Here is a 23,732-nt window from a genome sequence, read left to right as displayed (position 1 = left end):
CTCTGGTAGTTCTTTGTACTTACACATGATAACATTCACATGATCAGCTGGTGCATTTCCACGGTCTTATATGCATCTCCGGTCTCATCTTGTAGAAATCTGCATGCAGACATGCAGCTGCTCTTAAGCAGCCTGATGACACTACCAATATCACCTAGAGATGGTGAAGGCTTTCTGTCGTCTTCTTTGGCACAACAACCACTGTCGGTCAAGGCCCGGTGTCTGAACCACTAGTGGACTTAATTAACCTTAATTAACCTTAATTAACCACAGTGGCCTTCAGTGACTTGTTGATTACCCATAGCAGGATAGTCAGCCTTACGTATGGGGACACGGTCCTTTCGGGGCTTGAACACATGACGGGCATATCATGTCTAATATTCTGGAAATATCATCAGAATGTGACCATTAGTTTCATCTTGGGCCTATTTTTAATTCGTTTAATAGACACGTTGTGTCTAATTGCTACCATTTGCCTATTTACAAGAACCTCAATACAATCTAAAAGTGATTTTGAAGATTTTGATGATCTCTAATGTTCTGTTCGTCTTCAATAACTCCTTGCTCAGCAACTTCTGACGTTCCTTGACTCTAACGAGCAATTGCATTCATGTTGCATGTTTTCTTTAAAGAAATATCTCTGCAAATGAATTTCAGGACATTTGTTGAGTGAGATCTATAGAGTATAGTGAGATCAGCTATAGAGAATAAGATAATGATTCATATTTATAATCTACAATCTAATCAATTCTTTCATTCTTATCGTACCTGCTAGCTATGTTGAAACTCCTCTAAAACTGATGTTTTGACCATTACATCATGTGTCTCAGTAATAAATATGTATTTTAATTTTTTTGAATGCATCCAGCTATCAAAAAACGATTTCAATTACTTATCAACAACAATCTTTACTACCAATTTCCAGCCTGTCGACTAAAAGGAACTAATCTACAACGTTTCTCCGTTTTGAACGGACAATTCAAATAAATTCAAACCATCTGTGCACTGATTCTAGCGCCCTCTAGTGGCAAACGGGTACTACTACGCAGTGCTTGTTGCTGTTCCTTTTTCTTGCATCTCTCGCTCGCTCTCTCCCGCACCTTGTTTCACGCCTTCTCTCTCCCTCTCTCGTCCACCCTTGGCAAGGTGCTGTCAAAACCGCAGCAAAACTTGTGCTGTGTTGTGCTGTGCTGGAAATCTGCATCCTGCTTTGCAGAGTTTGCTTTATTTTGGTGCTGCCGTTTGTCCTCCCCCTGCCGACCAAAAAAACGACGACGACGACGACGACCCGCCACCCCCGGTAGGCCCCGGCCATGGAGGAGGAAGCGGCGCTGGCAGCGGCAACGACGGCCGTGAACGCGTCCACCGCGGCGATGCTGCTGCTGAGCGGACACAGTACCTCGCACCACCACCACCACCACCAACAGCACCAGCACGATTTCAAATGGACGCACGAGCGCTGCCTGCTGCTGCTGCACGAGTACGATCTGCTGAAGGACAAGTTTAAGGATCGCAAGCACAAAAAGAAGGACCTGTGGGCGGAGATCAGCATGAAGTTCAAGAAGATCTACGCGTACGATCTCGAGTGGGACGTTGCGTACAAAAAGTTTCGAAATCTCAAACAAACGTTCGAACAGGTGAGAGTGGCAAGAGTGGGGGTGATGAGTGGCAATGGTTAGCAATTTTAATTCTTTGGTATTTTTTTTCCTTTTTAGGTGCGAGCCAAAATGCAACAGCAAGCCATTACCGGGCAGATTAGCAATCGCCCCAAGTGGGCGTACTTTGAAAAGTTCCAGCAAATACTGGACGATCCCGGCATCCCGGCGTACGGCTACGGCGATCCTGCCGCCGCAGTCCACCATCACAAGCACGAGGAGCAAGAGGAACAGGAAGACCATCATCATCATCATCAGCATCACAACGCGCGACACGATCATCACATACACCAGCACCACGATCACCATGCGGGGCAGCAGCACGTGGTGCACGCGCACCTCGATCCGGCCACCGTCGGGCAGGTGCTGGCGGCCGGGGAAGACTTCACCGACACGCTCGTGACCGTGTTCCCGATGGGCGAGGAGGAGGAGGAGGAGGAAGAGCAGGAGCTAGAAATTCCTTCCCAACAGGTGGAAGAGAGCGCTGAGGAGGAGGTGGCGGCGTCCGCCTCGAAGGTAGAGCAGATAGAGGAACAGCTCCAGGAGGTGGAGGAAGAGGACGAACCGGTACTGCTGGAGGAGGCTGCAGAGGAGGAAGAGCTGACGGTGGAGCAGCAGCAGCACCACCACCAGCAGCAGCTGGACGAAACGGAGGAGGCGCCGCACCGGAAGCGCTTCCGGCGACTCAACGACTACGAGCAGGAGCGGCTGCTGATCGAGCGGGAAAAGCTGGTCACGCTGCGGGAAATACAGCGCGGCATCGAGTGCAAAAATGACATCCTGCGCGGGATACTGCACGTGCTACAGTCCAGGGTATGGCAGGCACATGCCACGGAATGAACGGGGGGTTTGGCCGGGGGGGGGGGGCGGGCCGGACACACGCTTTACTGGTGTATAGTACAAAAGGAAAATGGAACGTTAGTGGGTCGTCGTTTATTGTGCGACCTCCAACAAACACACAAAATGCGTTTGTGTGAAGCATTTTACAAAAAGAGAGAGAGATAATAAGATGCGTACACTACGGTGGGATCAATTCATAAGCTGCGCGCGCGTTTAAGACTCCTTCCTTTCCTGCACCGACGGACACACGCACACACACACACACACACTTACTCGCCATTCCCAGCGGCCGATGGTCGCTTCCGTTTCAGCTCGTTCCGCGACACAGAAAACGATGGCAATCGCGACAGGTGGCCACTGTTCGGTACCGGGTAGGGCAGCGGGGTCGGCGTCACGTCACGGCAGTACTCCTCGAGCTGCTCCATATCGATGCGCAGATACGCGAACACGAAGGCGAGATCGTCCAGATTGGCGGCGGTACGATTGTTCAGCTCGGCCGAGCCCATGCAAAGCTGACCGATTTTGCGCAAATAGCGCTCGAGCAGGGCGGCCAAATAGGTGAGGGCGGATGGCTTTGTCTTGGACCAGCCGACTGCGAGGCACATCTGGGCGACGGACACTTCCAGCATGTGCGACGGGTAGTTGGACTCCATATCGGGGGGTTTTTTCCTCCTACACTAAAAAGAAACAGGAATTTAAAATAAGGTTTAATTGGATGAAAATTGGGATTTTTGGGATTTTTTTTCTTACCTTCTTGATATCTGCAGAAGCAATCGTGTGGTGACGCCGCGGTTCTTTGCCTTTTTGAGAACGCTTTTGTTCGTGCGAATTTCAACGAATTTTCAACGCACACGTTGATGGGTAAGAGAAGCAAAAAAAAGGTACTGTAGTGATGTGCTCTTTGGAGCGCACTCACGACTCCGATCCGGCTGCGACTATTGTGAGTCCGATTTCGACTCCGGCATAATGGAACCACTTGATCTGCACGGAGTTGGAGTCGGTCGGAGCCATCGGGAGTCTTTTGGAGTCGTTTGGAGTGGTTTGGAGTCGTCTGAAGACGACCGGAGTCATTCGGAGTCGTCTAGAGTCGATCGAAGTCGCCGTGTGGTTTAAAGTGCTTGTGATTGTGTTTAATGTTCGGAGTCGTTCAGAGTCGTCCGGAGTTATTGGGAGTCGGAGTTGACCGGAGTCATTCGGAGTCGTTCAGAGTCGTCGGAGTCGACGGAGTCGGCCGGAGTCATTCGGAGTCGTCTAGAGTCGATCGGAGTCGCCGTGTGGTTTAATGTGCTTTTGATTGTGTTTAATGTTCGGAGTCCCTCGGAGTTATTGGTAGTCGAATTCATCTGGATTCAATCGGAGTCGGAGTCGTCCGGTGTCATTCGGAGTCGTTCAGAGTCGTCGGAGTCGCCGTGTGGTTTAATGTGCTTTTGATCGGGTGATACAGTCGTCAACTCGAACGACTTAACAACATGCCCGTCATGGGTTCAAGCCCCGGATAGACCGCCCAAGTGCCACAAATCCACTAAACGACCACTAAACGGCTTCTAAACGACTCAAGCACTCTACCTAAACGGAATATAGAAAGACTTCGTTTAGCAGACGGCAAACGACTCATGCATTCTAAAAATAGCAAAAAAGCTGGTGGCGATCACTGTTGGTGGGATACCCCAACCAGTTGAGCTTAATCGCTTGGAGGAGAGCTTTCTCATTTCCTCTGTACTGTTGTATGGTTTCGCATTGAAGTTATGCATCGCTAGAACTAGAACGGCGATGCGATTGTTTAAATACTAAACTCCAACGGAAACCACCAGCACTGAAGCAAGTGAGATTTGAGTGATGGTCGTTGGTGTTGATACCCACGTATCTGACCACACGACCATTCATATAGATTTTTGCTCAGAAAGTTAGAAGGCTATATTAGGTCATGATAAGATGAAACTTGTCGAAACACATTGCAAGAAAAGGATAGCAATATAATGATGAGTTGTAATACGCCATCTATTGATCAAACCAATGAAGCTGTGGAGCTTTCATTTTTTTTCTATGGATATTCAATTTTCCAGTCATTTTCCAATCTGTGGCGCTTGGGTAATGTGCTTGTGATCAGGCATTTCATTTCGCTATGTTTTGTTGTCTTTCAATGTGCACGTGAACTTAAAAGCTTTTGTTTCGAAGGCCGACTCCGAACGACTCCGACTCCCAACAACTTCGAACGACTCCGAACGACTCCGACTCCGAATGACTCCCAATAACTCCGGACGACTCTGAACGACTCCGAATGACTCTGATTCCGATTGACTCCGAGTGACTCCGGACGATTCCAACTCCGAATGCCTCCGGACGGACCCGGACGACTCCGAACGACTTTGAACGAATCCGAATAATGCATTGTGGTTTAATGAGCTTGTGATCAGGCATTTAGTTATGTTTTGTTGTCTTTCACTTTGCACGAACACTTACAAGCATTTGTTTCGAAGGTCGATTCCGGATGACTCCGGACGACTCCGACTCCCAACAACTTCGAACGACTCCTAACGACTCCGAATGACTCCGACTCCGAACGACTCCGGATGACTCCGACTTCCAATAACTCCGGTCGACTCCGAACGACTCCGACTCCGATTGACTCCGAGTGACTCCGGACGATTGCAACTCCGAAAGCCTCCGGTCGAACCCGAACGACTCCGAACGACTTTTAACGAATCCGAATAATGCAGGGCGGATCTATCTTCCGGAGTAGATTCCGAATTCACCGGAGTCGGATCGGAGTCACTTGGAGTTATCCGGAGTCGCCCGGAGTCATTCGGAGTCATTCGGAGTCGGAGTCGTACGGAGTCGTTCGGAGTCGGCCTCCAAATGACTCTGGACGACTCCGACTCCGAACGACTCCGAACGAATCCGGATAATGCAGGATGGACCTATCTTTCGAAGCCGATTCCGAATTTATTGGAGTCGGATGGGAGTCGCTCGGAGGCATTCAGAGTCGTTCGGAGTCGCCCGGAATCATTCGGTGTCGTCCGGAATCGGAGCCGGACTCCGAATGTCTCCGGTCGACTCCGAATAATGCAAGGCTGAGATCTTCCGGAGTCGGATCGGAGTTGACTCCGGATGTTTTGCCAACTTTACCCATCACTAAACGAAACACCAAATGTTCCCACCCAAACGTCATTCAGCTTCAGTTGTCGTTTTGGTTTGAAATTTTGGAGAAGTGTGGAGCGGAGCAAAACAAATTGGAATCTGGGTGTTCTTTTTTTTTTTACATTAAATTTCACTTTTATTTATTTGCCGATGGTGGATTTCCAGTTTAAAGAATGTATTTTTCTTACACATTTACGTGGGGCACGACCCGAGCGGATAGGTACTCCAGTCCACCTCTACGTCCGGATCGGTCCACGGGCCGTATCGTTTCACCTTCTTGCTGAGGCACGTGCCGACTTCCATCTGTTTGCAGTGCGTTCGCTTCTTTGCCACCACTTCCATCACATCGTCCGCCGTGTAAACCTTTTCCGCATCCGTGTCTTTCGTCTCGTTGCCAGAGCCCTTTGCCTTCCCTTTGGCTCCGCTGGTGCCAGTTGTGGGAAGAGCGTCCGAATTGTACACCTCCGTTAGTTTGCGAATTTTTTGCTGCTGCGACGGCGAAAGTGGTGGTTCCAGTAGGGTAAGTAGTCTAAATTGGAGAAACAAAGGAGAGTGTAAATATTAATAATTACTATTTTTTTTCAATCTGCACGCTCCACTTACACCGGCACAATGTCCTTCGTGTGCTCGTTCATCGCCGTTAGCCGCGCTAGGACGTACGCTCGGGACAGCTTCATGTGCCAGGGACAGTCGACGGAAAAGCCCAACATTAGATGCTGATCGACGGCCGACTTTAACCGCCCGGCGTACCACTGCTTGGCCAGAAGATTGCGCTGCGCACCACCGAACCGGCCCAACCGTTCCGCGGGCCACGTGCGGCACGCTTTCTTAAACTCCTTCAGCAGCTGGTACGCGAACGCGATCCGATGCGCCCAATACTTTGCCCACGGGCGCTGATCCTCCTGACCGGTGGCGGTGACCGGTTGATCCTGCTCACAAATCACCATCAACTGCTCAAACAACGTCTGCAGACAGCCCATGGCCGCAAGCGTCTGGAACAGCTCCGAGTGTATCTTGCCCAAGGGTACCTGCTCGTCGTCCCCGTACCGAACAGCATCCTCAAACATGCGCCTACAGTGCTCAAGCACGGCCTTGCACACAGCATTCACAGCGGTCTGGGTGGCCGGTAGCGGCAATTCCCTCAGCAACCGTACCGTTTGCCGCACGATCACCGGCAACCGGACGGACCGATGCTCTTGCGCGTGCACTTCCAGCAGCTTCGTTTCTGCCTCCGCCAGCCCCACGCTCTCGATGGCCATTTCCAGCGTGTACGCTCGGCGGACACGTGCCGCCGTCACGGCGTCGTACGTCCGCAGGATGACGCTCATGTCCGGCAGCTGATCTTCCGCCACGTAGCAGTACTTCAGCGTGGTCAGACTGACCGGCTGCATGCCGGACAGCTCCCGCTGCCAGTACGCCCGCTTCAGCCAATCCATACAGTACTGGGCCGACCGGCGGAACACGTCGATCGAGATCGAGACGGACCGATGCGCACACAGATGCCGCAGCTCGACCAGGTACGTCTCGATGCCGATCTCGCGCACCGAATCGGCAATGCTTTTCTTGCGCGTGCCCCCGCCCTCGGTGAGAAAGTTGATGAAGCGCGTGAACGCACCGGCGTAGATGTTTTTAATCTCCATGGCGTTGCCCGCCTCGTCACTGGCGGCCCGCTGGCTGCGCAGATCGAACACCTGTGCCTCGAGTATTTGGAACGTGCAGCGAACACAGATCGGGACCTCCTTCATCTGCCGGGTGCGCCACATCTTGAGCCACCGGAGCGCCTCCTCCTTCGTTTCGATGTCGTCCGGGCGGGAGTTGAATATCTTTTCATACACCGATTGGAACTCGGACCTGCGGTGGAGAGTGCAGTGGGGGGATTGTTTGTTGAGACTTGCCGACACATCGGGTGCGCGACGCTTACCTGTCACGCCATGCCGAAATGTACGTTTGGTTCTCCGGTCGCTTGTCGATGTTGCACACCGGCGGTTCGGTCGGTGCGGCATTACCTTCCATTTGGCAAGGGGGAATGAAATTACTAGCAATAATTGGAAACTATTGAAATGCAGCTGACTGCAGCTGGCGGTTGCCGGGCGCTGCGGTGCTGGTGCCGTGACAGATCCGCACGTGAGATTGTTTTGTAAACAATAGGTGGAAACGTCAAGCGGGAGCGAACGGGCAGCGAATGCCATCTGGTGGAGAATAGCGAAAGCCACGTGTACTGTGGTAATGATGCGCTTGCTGTCAAGCCATTTTCCAAATGTTGTGGTTCCTTCTACGAAAGACGTAGTGTTGTTTTTAATTGTGAAAAAGTAATGGTTTCAGTTAGTATTTTGCTGAAAACATGGGTGAACTACGTGTAGTTGTTGAGCAATGAGAGTGTCTTGCTGTTTTACGCAGCAGTATCTTCAGTTTAACATGCAAATACTGTGCTTCTGGTTCTGCGGTGGCGCGCGCCGGTGAAGTAAACAAAAACGGAAGAAAGCTGTTGTATTTGGTAAGTTGCATTATCTACACTAAATGATTATGCTTTTCAATAGTAGAATTGGCACGAATTCATGCAACGACATGTGTCAGAAGAAAGAGCAGAATTGAAGAAAAAATCATTCCTATTGTGGGGCCATCGACAGTCGGTCTCCGAGATACACTATTAATAGGGATCGAAAACGGTCACAAAATACAGCGTATCTCGAATTCCCGCGTACAAGCAAATCACATCAATCTTGCTTAATTTAAGACTTGAAATATGTACACTAATCAAGATCGTCGCGGTACCGCGAAATTCGCGCCTTGTTTATAACAGTTGGAGAACAGTTGGGCAGTCATAACTTTCGCGCCTCCAATCGCGCCTGCTGTTTCGCAGAGATACCCAACTTCGGTATTGCTGAGATTTTCGCGGTAGCGCGAACCGATTATTTTTACTTTTCCTGGCGGATTTGTGTGAAAACTCGTGTCGAGAAATGAGTTTTGTATTTTATTTTGCACAAACTATGTGAAATAAATAATTTGATTCGCAAATTGATAGAAAAATATTTCTTCTTGGCACATTCAATCGTCACCAGACCTCGGATGGTTCCATACACGAACCGCGATTATCTCGCCTATCTGTCAGATTTTATAACATAATTGACAGCTCAAGTCATACGCGAATTTCGCGGTACCGCGATGATCTCGGTTCGTCTATTTCCAGCCTAAAGGCCGGGCTACATTGATCGTACTCGCAAGTGTACTCGCCGCCGCCAGATGCGCTAGTGAAAATCAAAATTACACTTGCGAGTACGATCAATGTAGCCCGGCCTTAACAGTTGTAGAACAGTTGGACAGTCAAAACTTTCGCGCCTCCAATCACGCCTGCTGTTTCGCAGAGATACCCAACTTCGTTATTGCTGAGATTTTCGAGGTAGCGCAAACCGTTTATTTTTATTAATTTATCGTTTATTCGCAGATTAATAAAACAAAATTATTCATCTTAGCACATTCAATCGTCACCAGACCTCGGATGAGTTCATACACGAACCGCGATTATCTCGCCTGTCTGATTTTATAAGGCCGCAAATACACGACGCGCGTTTCCGCGGGCGCGTTCAAACGCGTATAACAGTTCCGCAGAGATATCCAGCTGAGCATCTCTGCGTTTCCGCGGTAGCGCGTTCGAATGACATTTCATTTCTATGGCTGGATTGTTATACGCGTTTCCGCGGGCGCGGAAACGCGCGTCGTGTATTTGCGGCCTAACAAAATTGGCACTACAAGTCATACGCGATTTTCTCGCTACCGCGAAAATCTCGGTTCGTGTATTTCCACACTAAGAATTTTTCGACAAAGAATTTTGCGACCAACATTTTTGCGACCAACATTTTTGCGACCAAGATGTTTGCGACCAAGATTTTTGCGACCAAGAAGTTTGGTCGAATCTGTGCTGACTATCAGGGTCTTGCCGAATGGGGTCAGTTTAGAATCATGTTCGGACAGAAGGAATCATTCCAGTTGATAAAAGCACACCGTATACATTTTGATATCACCATTTTTTATTTTATGTTTACAACTTGTTTTGAACAATCCACTTAACAAAACCGTACTCATCGCACTGTACAGTTGCTATACAAGCATACATCCCTTTAGCTAGTCCGTTAGTTTCCATTACTTTTGCTACACTTTTTATAGTCCTGCTTGCTTCAAACAATCCCTCGCTGTGCTTACCCTACCTATCGACAATTTGACAGATTATTCTTCGATAACAAACTTAGCACTAAAATCCGCCGCCAGCTCTCACACTCACCGTCGGCGGCTCGCTAAACATAGTGGTGAAATATGTACACGTTTTCCGATTAATCGACTAAAACAAGAACACACGCTAAAGGGTTTGATTTCAAATCACTCTTCCCCTTTCGTCGTCGTGTTGGAAGACGTCTGTTTGAAGCCTGAACGTACAGACCCCCCTTGTGCTGAGTGTACCATCTTCCTCACACTCAAACCAGCAGCGTCTTAACTATGCCTATGCTCTACACGCTGAAGACTAGACTGATAATCGATCGTTGGCAGCATGCATCGTTGGTTTCCATCGATCCAATTATTCAGCACATGGCTGTGTAATAAACAAAGTAAATAAGGAACGTTAATCGTCCCTTTACCCAGCGCGCAATTGGTTGGTTTTTGAGTGTTTTACAGTGTAGTTTTTTTTTGTATGTAAAACAAAAACACACACACCCACTCACACTCTTTTGTATACATTGAGTTTCCTTGTTCTGTTCAACATAAATATAGTTGAGAGGTTTTTCCTATACTTTTTACACACTTTTATGTTCTTGTGTTATTTTATGGTCCTATTAACATCTTGCTTTTAGTATTGCGTGATCTCTTCTTTTGCACATTAACCGTTTACTATTGTCAATTGTTGTCTTACACCTACCACCTGCTTCTTACTATTGCCTGTTTTCAACTTCAATTCTGTCTTACCCTTTCTTCTCTCGATCACAGTTTTTTTTTCAAAGTATAATAGTATGCACATTGCTGCTGCCTTCTCTATACAATCACTTCCTTCGAGTGCGCATTACATTACGCATCCAGAGAACATCGGGCGTTGATACCTCTGCCTCCCATCTGCAACACGGTTTCGTCGTAATCTTAATCCTTTGATTTGGCTCTATCTGCTGTGTTTCATTCAGTGGCGCTCCGTCCGTCAGTACGGTGCAGACTGTGTGCTATGGCGTGTTTGGCGTGTGTCCTGCCCCGGGGTCGGCATCATCCTCTTCATCATCGCCGTCTTATCGACTTGGGACAGATGCTGAAGAACGGATACAGATAGCAGTGGAGCGAGTATATCCGTTTCGGGTCCGTCTTCAGGTCGAAACCACCGTCCACCTTCACGACGTTCCACTCGTTGCGCATGCGGGCGTAGCTGAACGAAACCTGATCGTGGAACGTTTCCGGCCGGATAAACTCCATCGGTTCCAGGTGGGAATGGAACGCATCGATCACGGTCAGTGGCACCTTCAGGATGTGTTCTGTTGAAAAAAAAGCAGCATGTTAGCGTTTGTGGCAATGTGCGAGCAGTGTTGCACCAACTTACCGATAAGAAAGCCCATCGTAACGTCATCCGGAAAGCGAATCTTGTCCCCGATCGCTACAAACTTCCCGCTAGCAGCGATCGGCATCATCTTCAGCGCAAGGGCACGGCTTACGCAAAATCCAGCGCCACCGGTTGCGAACCAAAACGTTACCTTCTTGTTCACTTCCGTCGATGTTTTGGTCTGTTAAAGAGAGAAGAAACACAGGGAGCGGTTGAGAAACGAGGTTAAATGGTGTCTGTGGTCTGAATATTTCGCGCACGACGCGGTTTGCGCGCTGATGAGAGTTGATTGGGCGAATCAATTGAGACTGAATTGAGGGTGACACAGGGTGCAGGCGCACAAATATTTACGATCGTGCACGTCAGCAAGACGGCCTCGGACGGGTGCCGTACGGCGGGATTGTTTCAAACGTTCTTACTAACGTTGCTTGGGGTTTGGGACGAATATGAGTTGACATCCTGTGTTGGGACGTGTAGTCGAAAAGGTTGTTTATTCATTCGCTGCAAAGTATTGGCGATCATTCGCGATCGTCTTAGATCAATACGTTATTGGAGGAGGATGCTCTGTTCATTGTTCTTCGCCACTGTTTATCCAACTAATTTGCTCTCCAATTGATCATCTCGTTCCAATGATAAAATTCTTCATTTGGATGACAATACCTAACATCGGTATTGTTTTCTTCGAAAGATCTGAAGAACAGTTGTAGTTGGGCTTTCTAATAGAAGCAGGTATGCTAGTGCTTATAAATGTATCTCAGATGTCCAGGCTCTCTTTTCGGCAAAACTTGCAGTCTGAACTAAGATCCTTTGGGATCTAAAACTTCACCATGCAAAGAAGCAGCAAACCTCAGATATCTAGGCTCACTTTCAAGAAAAGGATTTCACTCAAAAAAACTCTTTGGAAATGCATTGATCATACCAAAAATAAGAAGTTTAAATCATTTAACGTGTAAAGATAACAAGCAGGAATTTGACTCCCCCCCCCCCCGTTACAACCATGCCTCAATTGCGCCACCAATCATTATCACCTTTTTGATCGACAGATTAAGATCTCTTGGGCACTCTTGTTGAAGTTGAACTTTGCGCGGGGCAGATAATAATATCAACCACTGCTCCATATTTAGAACTTCACTGTTCTGTAGTAAATGTTGTATCCTTTTTTGGTAATCTCCACTTTTAGTGTCCCATCGTTGGGTTTGTGTGTACGTCAAGCGAAAACAAAAGCTCCAAAATTTAAGCTCTTGTTTCGTGATCATGTCGCAGTTGGCCTGTCTCTCTCTCTCTCTCTCTCTCTCTCTCTCTCTCTCTCTCTTGTGGCGCTGATTCCGATCGCGCACTCGTCGCTATTCCATCGGAGCCAAAGATAACGTAACAAACGTCGTGCTCTGGTGCCTCGAAAAGTTCAGCAGATTCGATTGATCGATCGTTGGGACGATCTTTATTCATGATACCTTTATGATGATGCTGCAGAGGGCTGCTGTGTGCTGCTGTTTTGTTCTGATCCCATATTCCCACATTCGCGCGATCTCTCGCGCTGGGCAAAGTTTTGTTACACCATTCGCATGTTGTGTGCGATGAATTATAATTTTTGCGGACATACTCACGCATACATAGCGACAGCTATAGCCATATACGGTCTCTAAAAGGAAGCAAGTTGCGATGTTTGAAAGTGTCGTCAGTAAAACAGGGGAGCAACAGGGAAGAATGGAAGGAGGACAGCGGAAACCATCATCTCGGCAATCTCGGCGTGTCCGATCCAAAACCGCCGATCTTTTCTCACCATTTCGCAGCATCATATGGGGGGATGGCCGGTGAGGGTTCCTCGTCATCTTCCGAAAGTCATTCAGTTTGCGCCGCACACACTCTTGTGGCTGCCCCCGTGTGGCGGTGAGGCGTGTGTTGAATTATTTATTTTGTTCGTTTATGTTTTTGTTTTTTTTTTTTGAGAAAAAATGCGCTATAGGAAAGAAAAGTAGAAGCGCCCTGCCTCCTGTTGTTCATCCTCGTGATGTGTGTGTGTCGTCCCATTATTAGGACGTGTGAGTGACGGGAAGGGAGCGGAAGCGGGGGTAGTCGTCCTACAAAGATCACCTCTACCCCATATGCCGTATGGTTTATTTATCATTCACTTCATCATTTCGCTGGTCGAGGTGCTGCCACTGGTGCAACTGCACAGGAGGGCACTCGGCAAGTGCGGGACCGACCGACAGAGGCCGGCGTACGTACGTCCATCCGCCAGATCCAGATGACTTTGTTTGTTTGACTTTGGTGAGGAGCTGCTGGAAGCTCATCATCTCTCTCTCGTCAGCTTGAAGTTCGTTTGAGAAGCTTCCCATTTTTTGCGCTGAAGGCGGTGAGCATGAGCATCCAGAGGGAGGGGAAGAGGGGGGCAAAGTTAAATAAAACAAATGCCACAAAAGACATCGATGACACACATAAACAATGATGCTTTGAGTGGGAGAATGAGGTCTGCTGGCCTGGGTCGGACGACACCAAACCCGAGTCAATATTGGGCCCGGGTGAAATTGGCCGGTCGGTGAAAAGTTGAGCCCGCTAAGTGTGCTTGAGAAATGCCATGAGCAGTCGCGCGCGCGCGCGCCTTAAATCTCTGAAGGTCCCGTTTCCATCCCGCAATTGAAGTGCATAAATTCGGTCAATGATTTACGAGCGCACCATTCCGGGATTGACATAATATGCAGGTCGGTGGAATGCTCTGATGGAAGAGAATTGCCATTGTCTTTGTACAGTTCTGTCCCCCTCTTAAAACAAATACCCTAAAAGGACGTTATAAAGGGATCATCCCTTAACTCTCTGTGGTGTACACATGCACTCTCGGAACGATTTAAATTGACCGCACCGTACCACACCGGACAACCGGACACTGTCAGTCATCGTTTCCGAACGACAACGACGACGACGACGACCCGTCAATCAACCGGAGAAGTGGCGGAGGTCATTTTTCATATTTTCGGCATGTAAATGTGTGCCTCTGTCTCGGCAAAGAAAAGTAAAGAGATTGAGAGAGAGAGATGGTACGTAAAGAGGGCCTTTTAATTGAATTAAACAAGCCATTAGATTGGTAAAGAATTCAAAGTCGTCTTCCCCAGGCGTAGACGGGCCATTCTGTCGATTTATAGTACCAGCAGCATTGTCTTCCCTTGTGTCGGCTTAACGACCAGGGGGTGCTTGATTGATTTGTCCAATCAATCGATGGCTTACTGTCTCTAGCTGAGTTGCCACTGCTGGAGTGAGGCGGTGGGTAACTCCCTGTCAATTAATCATCGATAGTATTAGCAGGACGCGGGTGCGTTATATCCCCGATGTCCAGACGACATTCGAATATATCTTCAATGCTTGCCAGTAACATTTGCATGCAAAGTACATGTGAATGACTGCCAAAACCACTTCCAACCTGTCTTCACAACAAAAACCCTCATCCGGACTGCCCGGAGTTGATCGCTTATTCTTGAGAACACTCTGAAGACCTTCTGAATTCACACCTCGAAGCGATCTCCCGTTTGACAATTACGCCAAGTGTTGGTGTACCATTCGCAGCTCGGCGTCCGGAGCTCGAGTTGCGATGCCATTTCCTGCTCCAACCCGAAACCACTCAAATCGTGTGTGGCGTTGCGGTGTTGTCATTATTCATATCCTCCTTCCCATTGTTGACGCTTTCCTGTTTCCTGCACACTGGCGAGCTGACGATCAACATTTCATGTTTTTCGCTCTTGGCGACACATTTCGGAACGCGGCACGGACTCCAAAATTACGTTCGGTTTAAATTTCGGAGAGAACTGCACGAGATGATCGTCATAATAAGCCCTCACGGGGCTTATCCCGAGCATTTGGGGGACTGCACGTCCTGTGCGTTAGGAGAACCCACGGATGGTGACGTGACGCCGCAATCTTCCCCAGTGTGATCGTTGGGGCCGAAGCTCTCAAATTGACTACCCCCCCTCTAAGGATCAACACGCACAGGACACAATCTGATGCATGCTCAGTGCCGCAGTGCTCCATCGCAGCAGAATGACTAATGGATCAAATCAACAGCTTCCTCTGTGTCAATGGCCGCGGACGGGGTAGATTAAAGATAGGCCTGTTTTGCGATGCAAAACGCGCTGTAACTGTCCTGTCGAACAGTCGGTCCGGCGTGCCTTGTCCGAATTGTTGGCTACCGGACTTGCGATCTGAACGACTGATTAGGTTGGATACACACACACAGCAAAAAAGAAACTCGTTTCGTAATCCAATTTCTGCCTCAAAATCTGTTATAAATGAACGTGACAGGGAGCAATCGCAGTGTTGGGTATTTGTGGGGAGCAACCACAATTAGGGTTGACCTTTCTTCGCACTCGATCCTCGTGCGCCTCTGTCATGAAAATTCGAAAATGAAGATTAAAGGTACGTTTCTTATCTACGCCCGAAAGATCTAGGGGTAAAAAAGCGCCCAAAATGTTTCCGGCTTTCGTAAGCCAGAAGCACAAATGAACTGTTGCTTCCTGCTTTCTCATCAATTACACCGCCCAAATGGGCCGGTTTGGAATAAAAATCAAACTTTACGTCGTCGTCGAGAATTGACTCAAAGATCGAGAGCGAAGTTTGTGATGCGATCTAGCGCTCACTCCGGTGGTACCTAAGGCATTCGAGGCTTTGGGAAATAATGAGCAACGCACCGGATGGCGCGATGGTTTTGGTGACGACGTGCTTCTCGGATGCTGTCAATCTTGCAGTTTCTCTCTTCTTTCTCCCTCTGTCCTCTGTCTCTCCTTTTGCGCCAATCGGTGGCTACTTCCGCGCGGTGAAAAAAGCAACAAACATAGCAGAATTGAGCTTAAGGAGGGAAAGGGGAGTTGTGCCGCGCACCTAGAGCACATGCCTGGACGCAATGTAATTGGTGCTAGTAACACTGACGCACAGACAACGAACCTGATTGACGGAATGGGCAGTGCAGCCTCAGCTCCATTCTTTCTGAGAGAGCGAGCGCGCGCGCCCGCGATTATGATGGATGTCGGAAACGTCAAAATCAATTGCCCACTTCAGCTCTCGGTTCGTTGCCTCGTTTTTTTTTGTTTGTCCGGATCTGGGATGTTTCATCACAGGGTCTAAAGCCGCGGGAAAGCAGAGAGCGGGGTGTGGTGGAAATGAACGGATCAAATACCGTCCGGTCCCCCGTGTGTTAGTGATTGAATGCGAAGAAATTTGCTCCGCATTCAGAGAGAGAGAGAGAGGAAAAGAGCACTAAAAAACGGAGGGAAAAAGGGAACGCTCGAGATCGCGGGCCCTTAGCTGCGGAAAATGTTTAATTCCAAAGCACCAGCACTGCCTTTTATTGCGCAACAGGAACGGTTTGTGGGACAGAGTCCGCAAGACTACGCCGTCTGATCGGTTTAGCGTAGCGTTAGAGCTTCAGAGCTGCTTCAGCTGGCTAGTGAAGATTTGTGCGCGTAATTGTGGGCATAATTTTCCCTTCGAGAGTACACTAGTACAGGAGAGTTAGCCATGGGATGGCCAATTGTTCGCGCGGACGGGAAATGTACGGGTAATAACATGCAATTTGTTGCGGTGTGATTTGTGTGCGCACCCCGGTTGTTGGACCCGTTGTGCTGGTGAAAGGAGCGTAGGTGCAGTATTCAGATGACGAGATCGAGTTCGTCGCACATGTCAGCTCCCTTCCTTACCAAGAACTTAGTGGCGGCTTGCTTGCTTTTTTTTTGCTTCATTTTTAAGGTTCGAAAAACGAAATAGTGCACCAAAAGATGTGATCAGTCAATTAAAATCTACCAAGAATTGACCCCAAGAAGAGGGGTCTCTCGCACAGAGGTAGCAGCCCAAGTGGGGCGACCAAGAGATCCTTTCCTAACACTTTTACGATCAATCCGTCAACTCCAACCAAGTCATCGATCGTATCGAAAATCGCGTTATAGCAATCGTCCGTATCACTGGATCCGTTGGATCATCATCATCATCTTCATCGGATCGGATCGGATCAAACCGATGTACGCGGCCTTAGCATGTACGCAACCATAAATCTGTCTTCTTCTGCCCGTGTCCGATAATCCCAACCCCCAATACGTCCTCGACTCGACGCGGCCCATTTAGGATGGTTGATGCCGTTAATTAGGTTCGCTTCTCGGTGTATCGAGAAGAGGTGCTAATTTCCATTCTACTCCACGGTCATTCGCTGGCCCGTTCGTCGACACTTGTGTGTCTTCCCGAAAATAACCCGGCAGGAACTAGGAAGAAAGCGCAGGAGAAACAGTTTTCAGACACAGCAACGGTATGGTGTGAAACGTTTTTCCCTTGCGTCGTCTTCGCAACGTGTCTTCCCTCTAGCAGCGCAGGTCAGCGTCCTATGTGTGTGTTAGGGGCATGCTGGCATGCTGCAAACTTAAAAAGGGCGCCGCCATTCGATGCGCAAGCGAAGCGAGGAAGAGAAAGAGCTCATAAAAATCTAATTCGACATCGAATCGCTGACGCGCGGGTCATTAAAATTCTCCTAACAGAGGAGCCTAACTTTGCGCGGGCTTTTGGAATAGAGCTAGCGCACAATTTGATTACGGCAAGAAGGAAGGCGCTGCTACGGGATCTTTATTGGACCCGGCCGGTTGCGGGATTTGCTAGCCAATCGCCAAGCTCACCAATAGACGCAACCTTCTTGGAGGTAATGTATTGTTATCAATTTCATAAGGCAAAAACCCCTCGCGGGGTAACGGGGACGAGTGAAGAAATTAAATGATGATGCCCCGAAGGATTGGTGTGATTAACTGTAGTGGTAGCGTGGCAAGGAGTTGTAGAATGAGCGCCCGCTTCTTTTAATTAGCGATGGCTCACAAAACAATGATCGAACACCATTTCCCGCGCGACGGACCCTCAAAGCATCCAATCAGCAGGAATAAATGATTGAACCATGCGCCGTGACATCCAATTAGCTCCAATTTCTCTCAGTCTCGCCCCGAAAAAAACAAGCCTAACCACTTGAAATTACCCATTTTTCGGCGTCATTTCCAATGGTCTGTCTCGCTGCTTTTTCTGGTCCGTGTAGGGTACGTGGTTTTTCTTCCCGATCGCGCATTCCTTTCCCCGACAGAAAACCACTCCACTTGTTATTGTTTGAGAATTGGGAATTCAATTTGCGATCAAAACAAGTGAACAATTCAAACAATTGGAGGGGGACCAATTGGGAGAAAAAGTGCAGTTTTAATAGAAAGACGTGGCCACTAACAATGGGAACAACGATCAACGTGTGACGCAGAGCAGAAGCACTTGTTAGGATGAGAGGACAAATTTTTGAATCCAGACAAAGTTCAAGAGTTCCATGAGAAACTAAGAAGTTGTTCCGATGTGATTGTCATTTTTTGTTGGTAGACAACAAGACTTTCGGTGGTCTTTTCTTCAATCCGAATGGCAATGACGGTTGTAGACAATGGTTCCAATTTTCATAACCGATAAATCATCGATTATAATTTGGCCGCGGGACATGGTTTGGACGTGGTCTTCTGTCTACCGACTTCGTGTCGCAGTTTCTCGTACGCATCGTAACGTTTCGGGAGGTTATTTTTTATTCTAATCACCCCCGTTGATGCTCATCCTAGTCATCGACGAATCATATTCGGTAAGGCTTGTTTTGCGTGTGTGTGTGTTGTGTGTTGGAGGCGTCCAGCGCGAGGGTAAGATATGCTGTTAGCCTGACGGGCAAACACCAAACAAATGGTGTGTGATAAATTGGGAATTAATTCATAGTTTAAATTAACGGGCGCGTTAAATCATACTCCTCTTCTTCGCTTGCCCATTCCAGGTTACAGTGCCGGAACCCGGTGTGGGATGTTTAACAAAAGCGAGGCTTAATTTACGATACCATGTACGGAGATATGAGCACAGGGAAGAAAAAAAAAACACGGAAATGATGCAATAAATTGTACTCCGGCGTGCTTAGTTTAGAGGGGAGAGACTAATTTCGAACCGAACCGATTGTGTGATCTATTTTCATAATCCTAACTGTGTCCTCCCGATTAGCATTCGTTTGCTAAATGTGTCTAATTTGTTATCCTTCGAGCGCATTTGTGTAATTTTCTTCCATCCCCCGGGCGGCAACCTGTCTTCTCTAAGCGAGAAGAGAGACACTCCGCAACAAAATAGCAAACTTTCCCGAAGAACGTTACTTCGTTAGGCTTTGGAGCTTACGCATTAGGCAGCAGGTTGTGGCTGTGGCCAGCTTCGTCTAATTTATGGACATCATCAAAGGCCACATATATGAGCATCGAATGAAGCGCCTCATAAACGCAGCATGAGGTCGAGATATGGTAGAGCAGTTGATCGTTCGATTTGATCCCACAGATCCCCCTGGTGGACCTGGACCAGACCAGTCCAAATGCGATGTGTCACCTTCCTTTACTCTCTCTCTCTCACTCTCTCTCGCTCATCGCGTCGTAGTGGCCTGGTTCGAGGTTCCATTTCTCAATCATCGTGCGACGTTTGCGTACGAGTCTCGGGCGACGACCGCCTGCGGTGCGCCACCTCTTCGGTAGTGATTTGTTTATTCTTGTTTAATTTTATATCATTTTTGCCACTTTTGCGACTGATAGGAAGTTAGGCTCCTCAGGCTGATCAAGTTCACGTGGTCTCCGATATTCGTCGGGACTGAAAATCGATCCACTTGGGTGTACCCGGCAAACAGATGGCTACTAACAGGTTGTGGTTTAGTTTCATTGTGAACACACACTCTGAAGGTCGCCTGACATCTTCGACATCATCGCCACGGGGGGTGATTGCCGTTGGACGAGATGTTATCCACAACTACCGGGCGCTTCGAAAGCTTCGTATTCCCGAATCGAATTCGGAGGGGCCAAAAACGTAAAACACATTGGAATGGTTATGAATTTTGATGGAATCTGACCCTGTAGTGCCACTGGATTTTGAGTGCCGAAGTGCTCCGCGTTCCGATCCACCGATAACGGGCGAGAGATTCATTTATTAGGTCGCCATTGGTGTTGGAGCTATTAAGGGAAATTCTTGCGCAAAATTTGATGAAACGATCCACTTAGCGTCAAGATGTCGCCATATTTTTTCGTGGTTTTGAGTTGTTGCGATTGTTCCATACGAGGACATCTTTTTTGGAAGATGTCCCGTTAATGTCATATTCCAAAATAATATATTCAACGACCATCAGATGGAGGGAAGTGTAGAACAAAACAGTGCCTCATTCAATACTTACACTATCAAGAAAGATCTCGAGCGGGGACGATATGCTCGGCTTGCCTAGGTACCAATCCTGCGTTGGGTTGTAGTCATCCAGCATTCGCACTAGTCGTGGGACGTTCACGTAGTTATCGTCGTCGAAGTGACACCACCATCTGAAAGGGGAAAGAAAGATACAAAAGGAGGAATTAATACCGATTCTATTCATTAGCAATTGTCTTCAATAGAAATGTTAAGCATTTACAAAGAAGTTGTTGGGAAAAAAACTGTTTTATTATCCGTTTCAACTCCCCCTAACAATCATGTCCGGAGCTTTCCTCCACAACTTCGCTGCCGAACCGCACATTCACCTGTCGGAATACACGCTCATCCGGCTTAACGACCGTGTACGAGCCACCACACGTGCGACTCCACCGAGCGCCCGGTGTCCACCTCGGCACAACCTCCGTTTCCGATTCCAATCTTCGCGCAACCACTGCCAACTTGGCGCAAGTCCTCGGGGCCAGATATCGCCCATTGCGCATGCGCTGTACGACATTCTTCGAATCGCAGGAAAGGCAGCTCAGCGTTTCCGCGATCGCCGGTTGCGTTGTACCGGCCGACTCCGCTACGATGCGACCTTGGGAGAATGATTTCGAGGGCGTCACGGAACTCTTCCGCGAGCTGATGTTACCACCTGTTTGGAGACTTTTCCTGCTAGAACTTGATCTTAGTTCACCTTCGCGCAGCTTCTCCTCCAGCAGTGCTTCTATGCGCATGGGAAGTTGATCCCGATGGCTCAGCAGTAGCTCCATCTGGCGCTGCAGTTCATTCAGCTTGTCGGTAAACTCGGACAGCTTGTTCATCTGGTCGGCGGTGCAGATGTTCTGCTGCATCGAAGCGGACGACGTTGCTTCCTCCAGACTGTTCTGTTTGGTCTCCACCGACACCTGGAACTGTTGGAATTCGTTCGATAAGTTTTCTAGCTTTTGATAGAACAGTTGTTCCACTTTCGCTAATCTCTGCTCGAGGTCGCCTATCACGGCGAGCAGCTTTGATTCTTGCTCCCGGAATTGGGACGCCTGCTCATCGATCTCTTTGAGCAGTGTCTCGGAAGTTACTTCCTTTGTGAGGATCTCCTGTGACGGGGGTGTGTCTGCTGGTTCACAAACGATAGGCACGCCGCATTGTACCAACGTTGGTTGCTCCTGTTCCTCCTCTTCTTCGGGTTCTTCGGGCTCTTCGGGTTGTTTCACTTCCGCAATGGTGTCTTCGAGAGATTGGAACCGTTCTTCAATTGTTGTTCGTAAATCTTCAACTTCTTGCGATGCCTTCGAAACGCCTACGACGAGGTACTTCAGCAGTCGCCTAAGTTCCGTACAGTTTATCACACAGTCGGGCAGTGTGATGGCGTCGTCCACCAACCCTTCCAGGTCGCTTAAATTGGGTTCCGCCATGTTACTAAAACTTCTTATCAGGACGGTGTGGAGTAAAAAAAACTCAAAAATAAAGGACTTTTACAGGACAATTTTTGTTCACAAGATCTTTACAGGAACAAAATGCTTGCCCCAAAAGAAACGTTTCAGCGCCTACTGAAACTAGCCCATCAAATGAAGAACATGTATTGCTGACGTTAATCTATCTTCTTATTTTGGAAGGTTTGGATGCATTCCGCATGCGTCGTCGTGTCGCACAAAGGCACTCGCCGGTAGCCCTATCGTTGGCCGCCATCAGCTGGCTGGCCGACAGTTCCGCACCGAGCTTCGATCCGTTGCCATTCTTCATACCCGACCCTTTCATCGATGATGCGCCGATGCCACGGCCTGCCCCAAACTGCATGTTGGACGCTTTAGACAACTGTCGTCCACCACCTCCTCCTCCTCCTCCGCCCCCCTTTCCCAGCGAAACGTTTGACTGTGATTTTGGCAGCCGGGCTTCAATTTTGTTAATTTTCTGCTGCATCGCTTTCAGCATGGTCTGGACGGCCTGCAGCTTGGACAGTATCATTTCGTGCTCCTTGTCCGCAGCTCCGCCCTTGCCCACACCGCCCGTCTTGGAGCTGCTGGGGCGGGGTTTCGCCGTTCGGCTGGGGATTTTCTTCAGCGCCCGTCCTTCGATCGTTACCCGGCTGGCGGAACAGCAGCAACCGCAGGGACCACCGGTCATACCGCCAGCAGCACCGCCGCCACCGGTTTGTACTTGTGCGGTGAGCTGCTGCAGCAGCTGGCGCAGCGCGGTACAGTTGATGGCCGCGCCCTGGGTGACGAACACATCGTCGATGAGTTTGCTTACTTCGGAAGCAGCAGCCGGTGATGGGGCCGTCATTTCAAAAAGCGATACGGGCAGAACACTCACAATTTAGACGGCAAAGATGTTTTGAACACTGTTGCAAAGAACACGGAAGTTTTGAAGTGGTGAAAACAATTGACAACTGTCAAAATGTGTTTGCTACCGGAGCAATGCTCGAGATCATGGTAGTCACTGGTAGACAACCTCCTAGGCTACTTGATCGGTAGCGTAGCTTTGGAACACAACAGTGTACAGTTTTCGGGAGCCAAACTCCGTGCGTCCTCAGGTGGTGGTCTCCCGTGAAGCGATGATTAGTAGCGATGACGCAGCCAATTTTAGCGAATCGACGGTGAGACTAATTCATTTCGAAACCCTTTTTCGGATCGTTCTTTCGATTCCCGTGCCGGCTTCCGGAGGAAGGTTAAAAGCTGTCTCGCGGCGAAAGGCAGCCGCAGAAGGGTGTCCAATAATCTAATAAGGCAACGAATGATCCGGATTAATCGGTTCATCTACTGTTGATGAGCGTGTGTGTGTGTGTGCCATCGATAGGGACAAGTTACTTCCCGCGCGGGGCATTTTTTCGACAGGAATTGATCAGAACGGGGAGTGAAAAAAAACGAAGAATTTCGTAGCGTTTGGTGTCGTTCTACCAAAAAACTCCCGACTAATGGTCGATAATGAAAAGTGTGTGTCTGTGTGTGCGTGTGTAAGGGTAAAATGTTTCTTCTTGTCCTCCATTACCTTCCCTTTCCTCCTTTGCGATTCGGAGTTGCGTTGTGGGAAAAATTCAATCAATCATATCACATGGCCCTCCAAAAAAAATCGAGAAGGTTGATCGAGACTAATTTCAATTTTCCACCAGATTTACGAAACGTCCAACGTGGCCTGGGAGGAGGAAGCAACAGGTACAGTTTCATCCGCCCCAGGGCTATGATGATCCGCGCCAAATGATGATAAGGCAAATTAGAGCTTGACCCGGGTGGGAGAAGATCCCAGGCTGTACTTTCCGAGAAGCATCTGGTGAGTTGTTGCGTGCAGAGTTTTATACTTTGTGGAAAATTTCATATTAT

General features: G+C 48.6%; 4 protein-coding genes and 1 long non-coding RNA gene across 8 annotated transcripts in view; 2 read left to right on the top strand and 3 right to left on the bottom strand.

Annotated features, from left to right (window-relative positions):
• The first annotated feature begins 1,149 nt into the window (after positions 1 to 1,149).
• Positions 1,150 to 2,695, top strand: LOC120896873 (pyrroline-5-carboxylate reductase 1-like). The gene is made up of 2 exons (XM_040301374.1): positions 1,150 to 1,637; positions 1,716 to 2,695. The coding sequence occupies exons 1-2, from the start codon at positions 1,314 to 1,316 to the stop codon at positions 2,493 to 2,495; spliced, it is 1,104 nt and encodes a 367-aa protein (XP_040157308.1). The 5' UTR covers positions 1,150 to 1,313; the 3' UTR covers positions 2,496 to 2,695.
• Positions 2,696 to 2,742: 47 nt separating this feature from the next.
• LOC120896874 (transcription initiation factor TFIID subunit 3-like) lies at positions 2,743 to 3,305 on the bottom strand. Its single transcript, XM_040301375.1, has 2 exons — positions 3,246 to 3,305; positions 2,743 to 3,172 (listed from the first exon to the last, which is right to left on the bottom strand). Exon 2 carries the CDS (start codon positions 3,146 to 3,148, stop codon positions 2,765 to 2,767), a length of 384 nt encoding a protein of 127 aa, XP_040157309.1. The 5' UTR covers positions 3,149 to 3,172; positions 3,246 to 3,305; the 3' UTR covers positions 2,743 to 2,764.
• A 2,443-nt stretch (positions 3,306 to 5,748) lies between these two features.
• On the bottom strand, positions 5,749 to 7,773 carry LOC120893922. Its single transcript, XM_040296156.1, has 3 exons — positions 7,555 to 7,773; positions 6,237 to 7,484; positions 5,749 to 6,162 (listed from the first exon to the last, which is right to left on the bottom strand). Exons 1-3 carry the CDS (start codon positions 7,644 to 7,646, stop codon positions 5,826 to 5,828), a joined length of 1,677 nt encoding a protein of 558 aa, XP_040152090.1. The 5' UTR covers positions 7,647 to 7,773; the 3' UTR covers positions 5,749 to 5,825.
• A 1,863-nt stretch (positions 7,774 to 9,636) lies between these two features.
• The window catches only part of LOC120893923 (fringe glycosyltransferase), a 111,565-nt gene continuing 97,469 nt past the window's right edge, over positions 9,637 to 23,732 (bottom strand). Inside the window, exons 4-6 of the mRNA XM_040296157.1 lie at positions 20,411 to 20,549; positions 11,200 to 11,380; positions 9,637 to 11,134 (exon numbers count right to left, since the gene is read on the bottom strand). Coding sequence (XP_040152091.1) covers positions 10,884 to 11,134; positions 11,200 to 11,380; positions 20,411 to 20,549 — 571 coding nt within the window. The 3' untranslated portion in view covers positions 9,637 to 10,883. The remainder of the gene's footprint in view (positions 11,135 to 11,199; positions 11,381 to 20,410; positions 20,550 to 23,732) is intronic.
• Positions 23,268 to 23,732, top strand: part of LOC120893924 — a 40,580-nt gene continuing 40,115 nt past the window's right edge. For 3 of the 4 annotated variants that reach the window (XR_005738162.1, XR_005738161.1, XR_005738163.1), the window contains exons 1-2: positions 23,268 to 23,374; positions 23,525 to 23,682. This is a non-coding gene — a long non-coding RNA (uncharacterized LOC120893924). The remainder of the gene's footprint in view (positions 23,375 to 23,524; positions 23,683 to 23,732) is intronic. The other variant, XR_005738164.1, reaches the window with a different exon arrangement.

Source organism: Anopheles arabiensis, chromosome 2 (assembly GCF_016920715.1).
Source record: "Anopheles arabiensis isolate DONGOLA chromosome 2, AaraD3, whole genome shotgun sequence".
In the NCBI taxonomy this organism is placed as follows: domain Eukaryota; kingdom Metazoa; phylum Arthropoda; class Insecta; order Diptera; family Culicidae; genus Anopheles; species Anopheles arabiensis.
The sequence above is the reverse complement of the archived record's forward strand: the minus strand, read 5'-3'. Positions and strand labels throughout refer to the sequence as shown.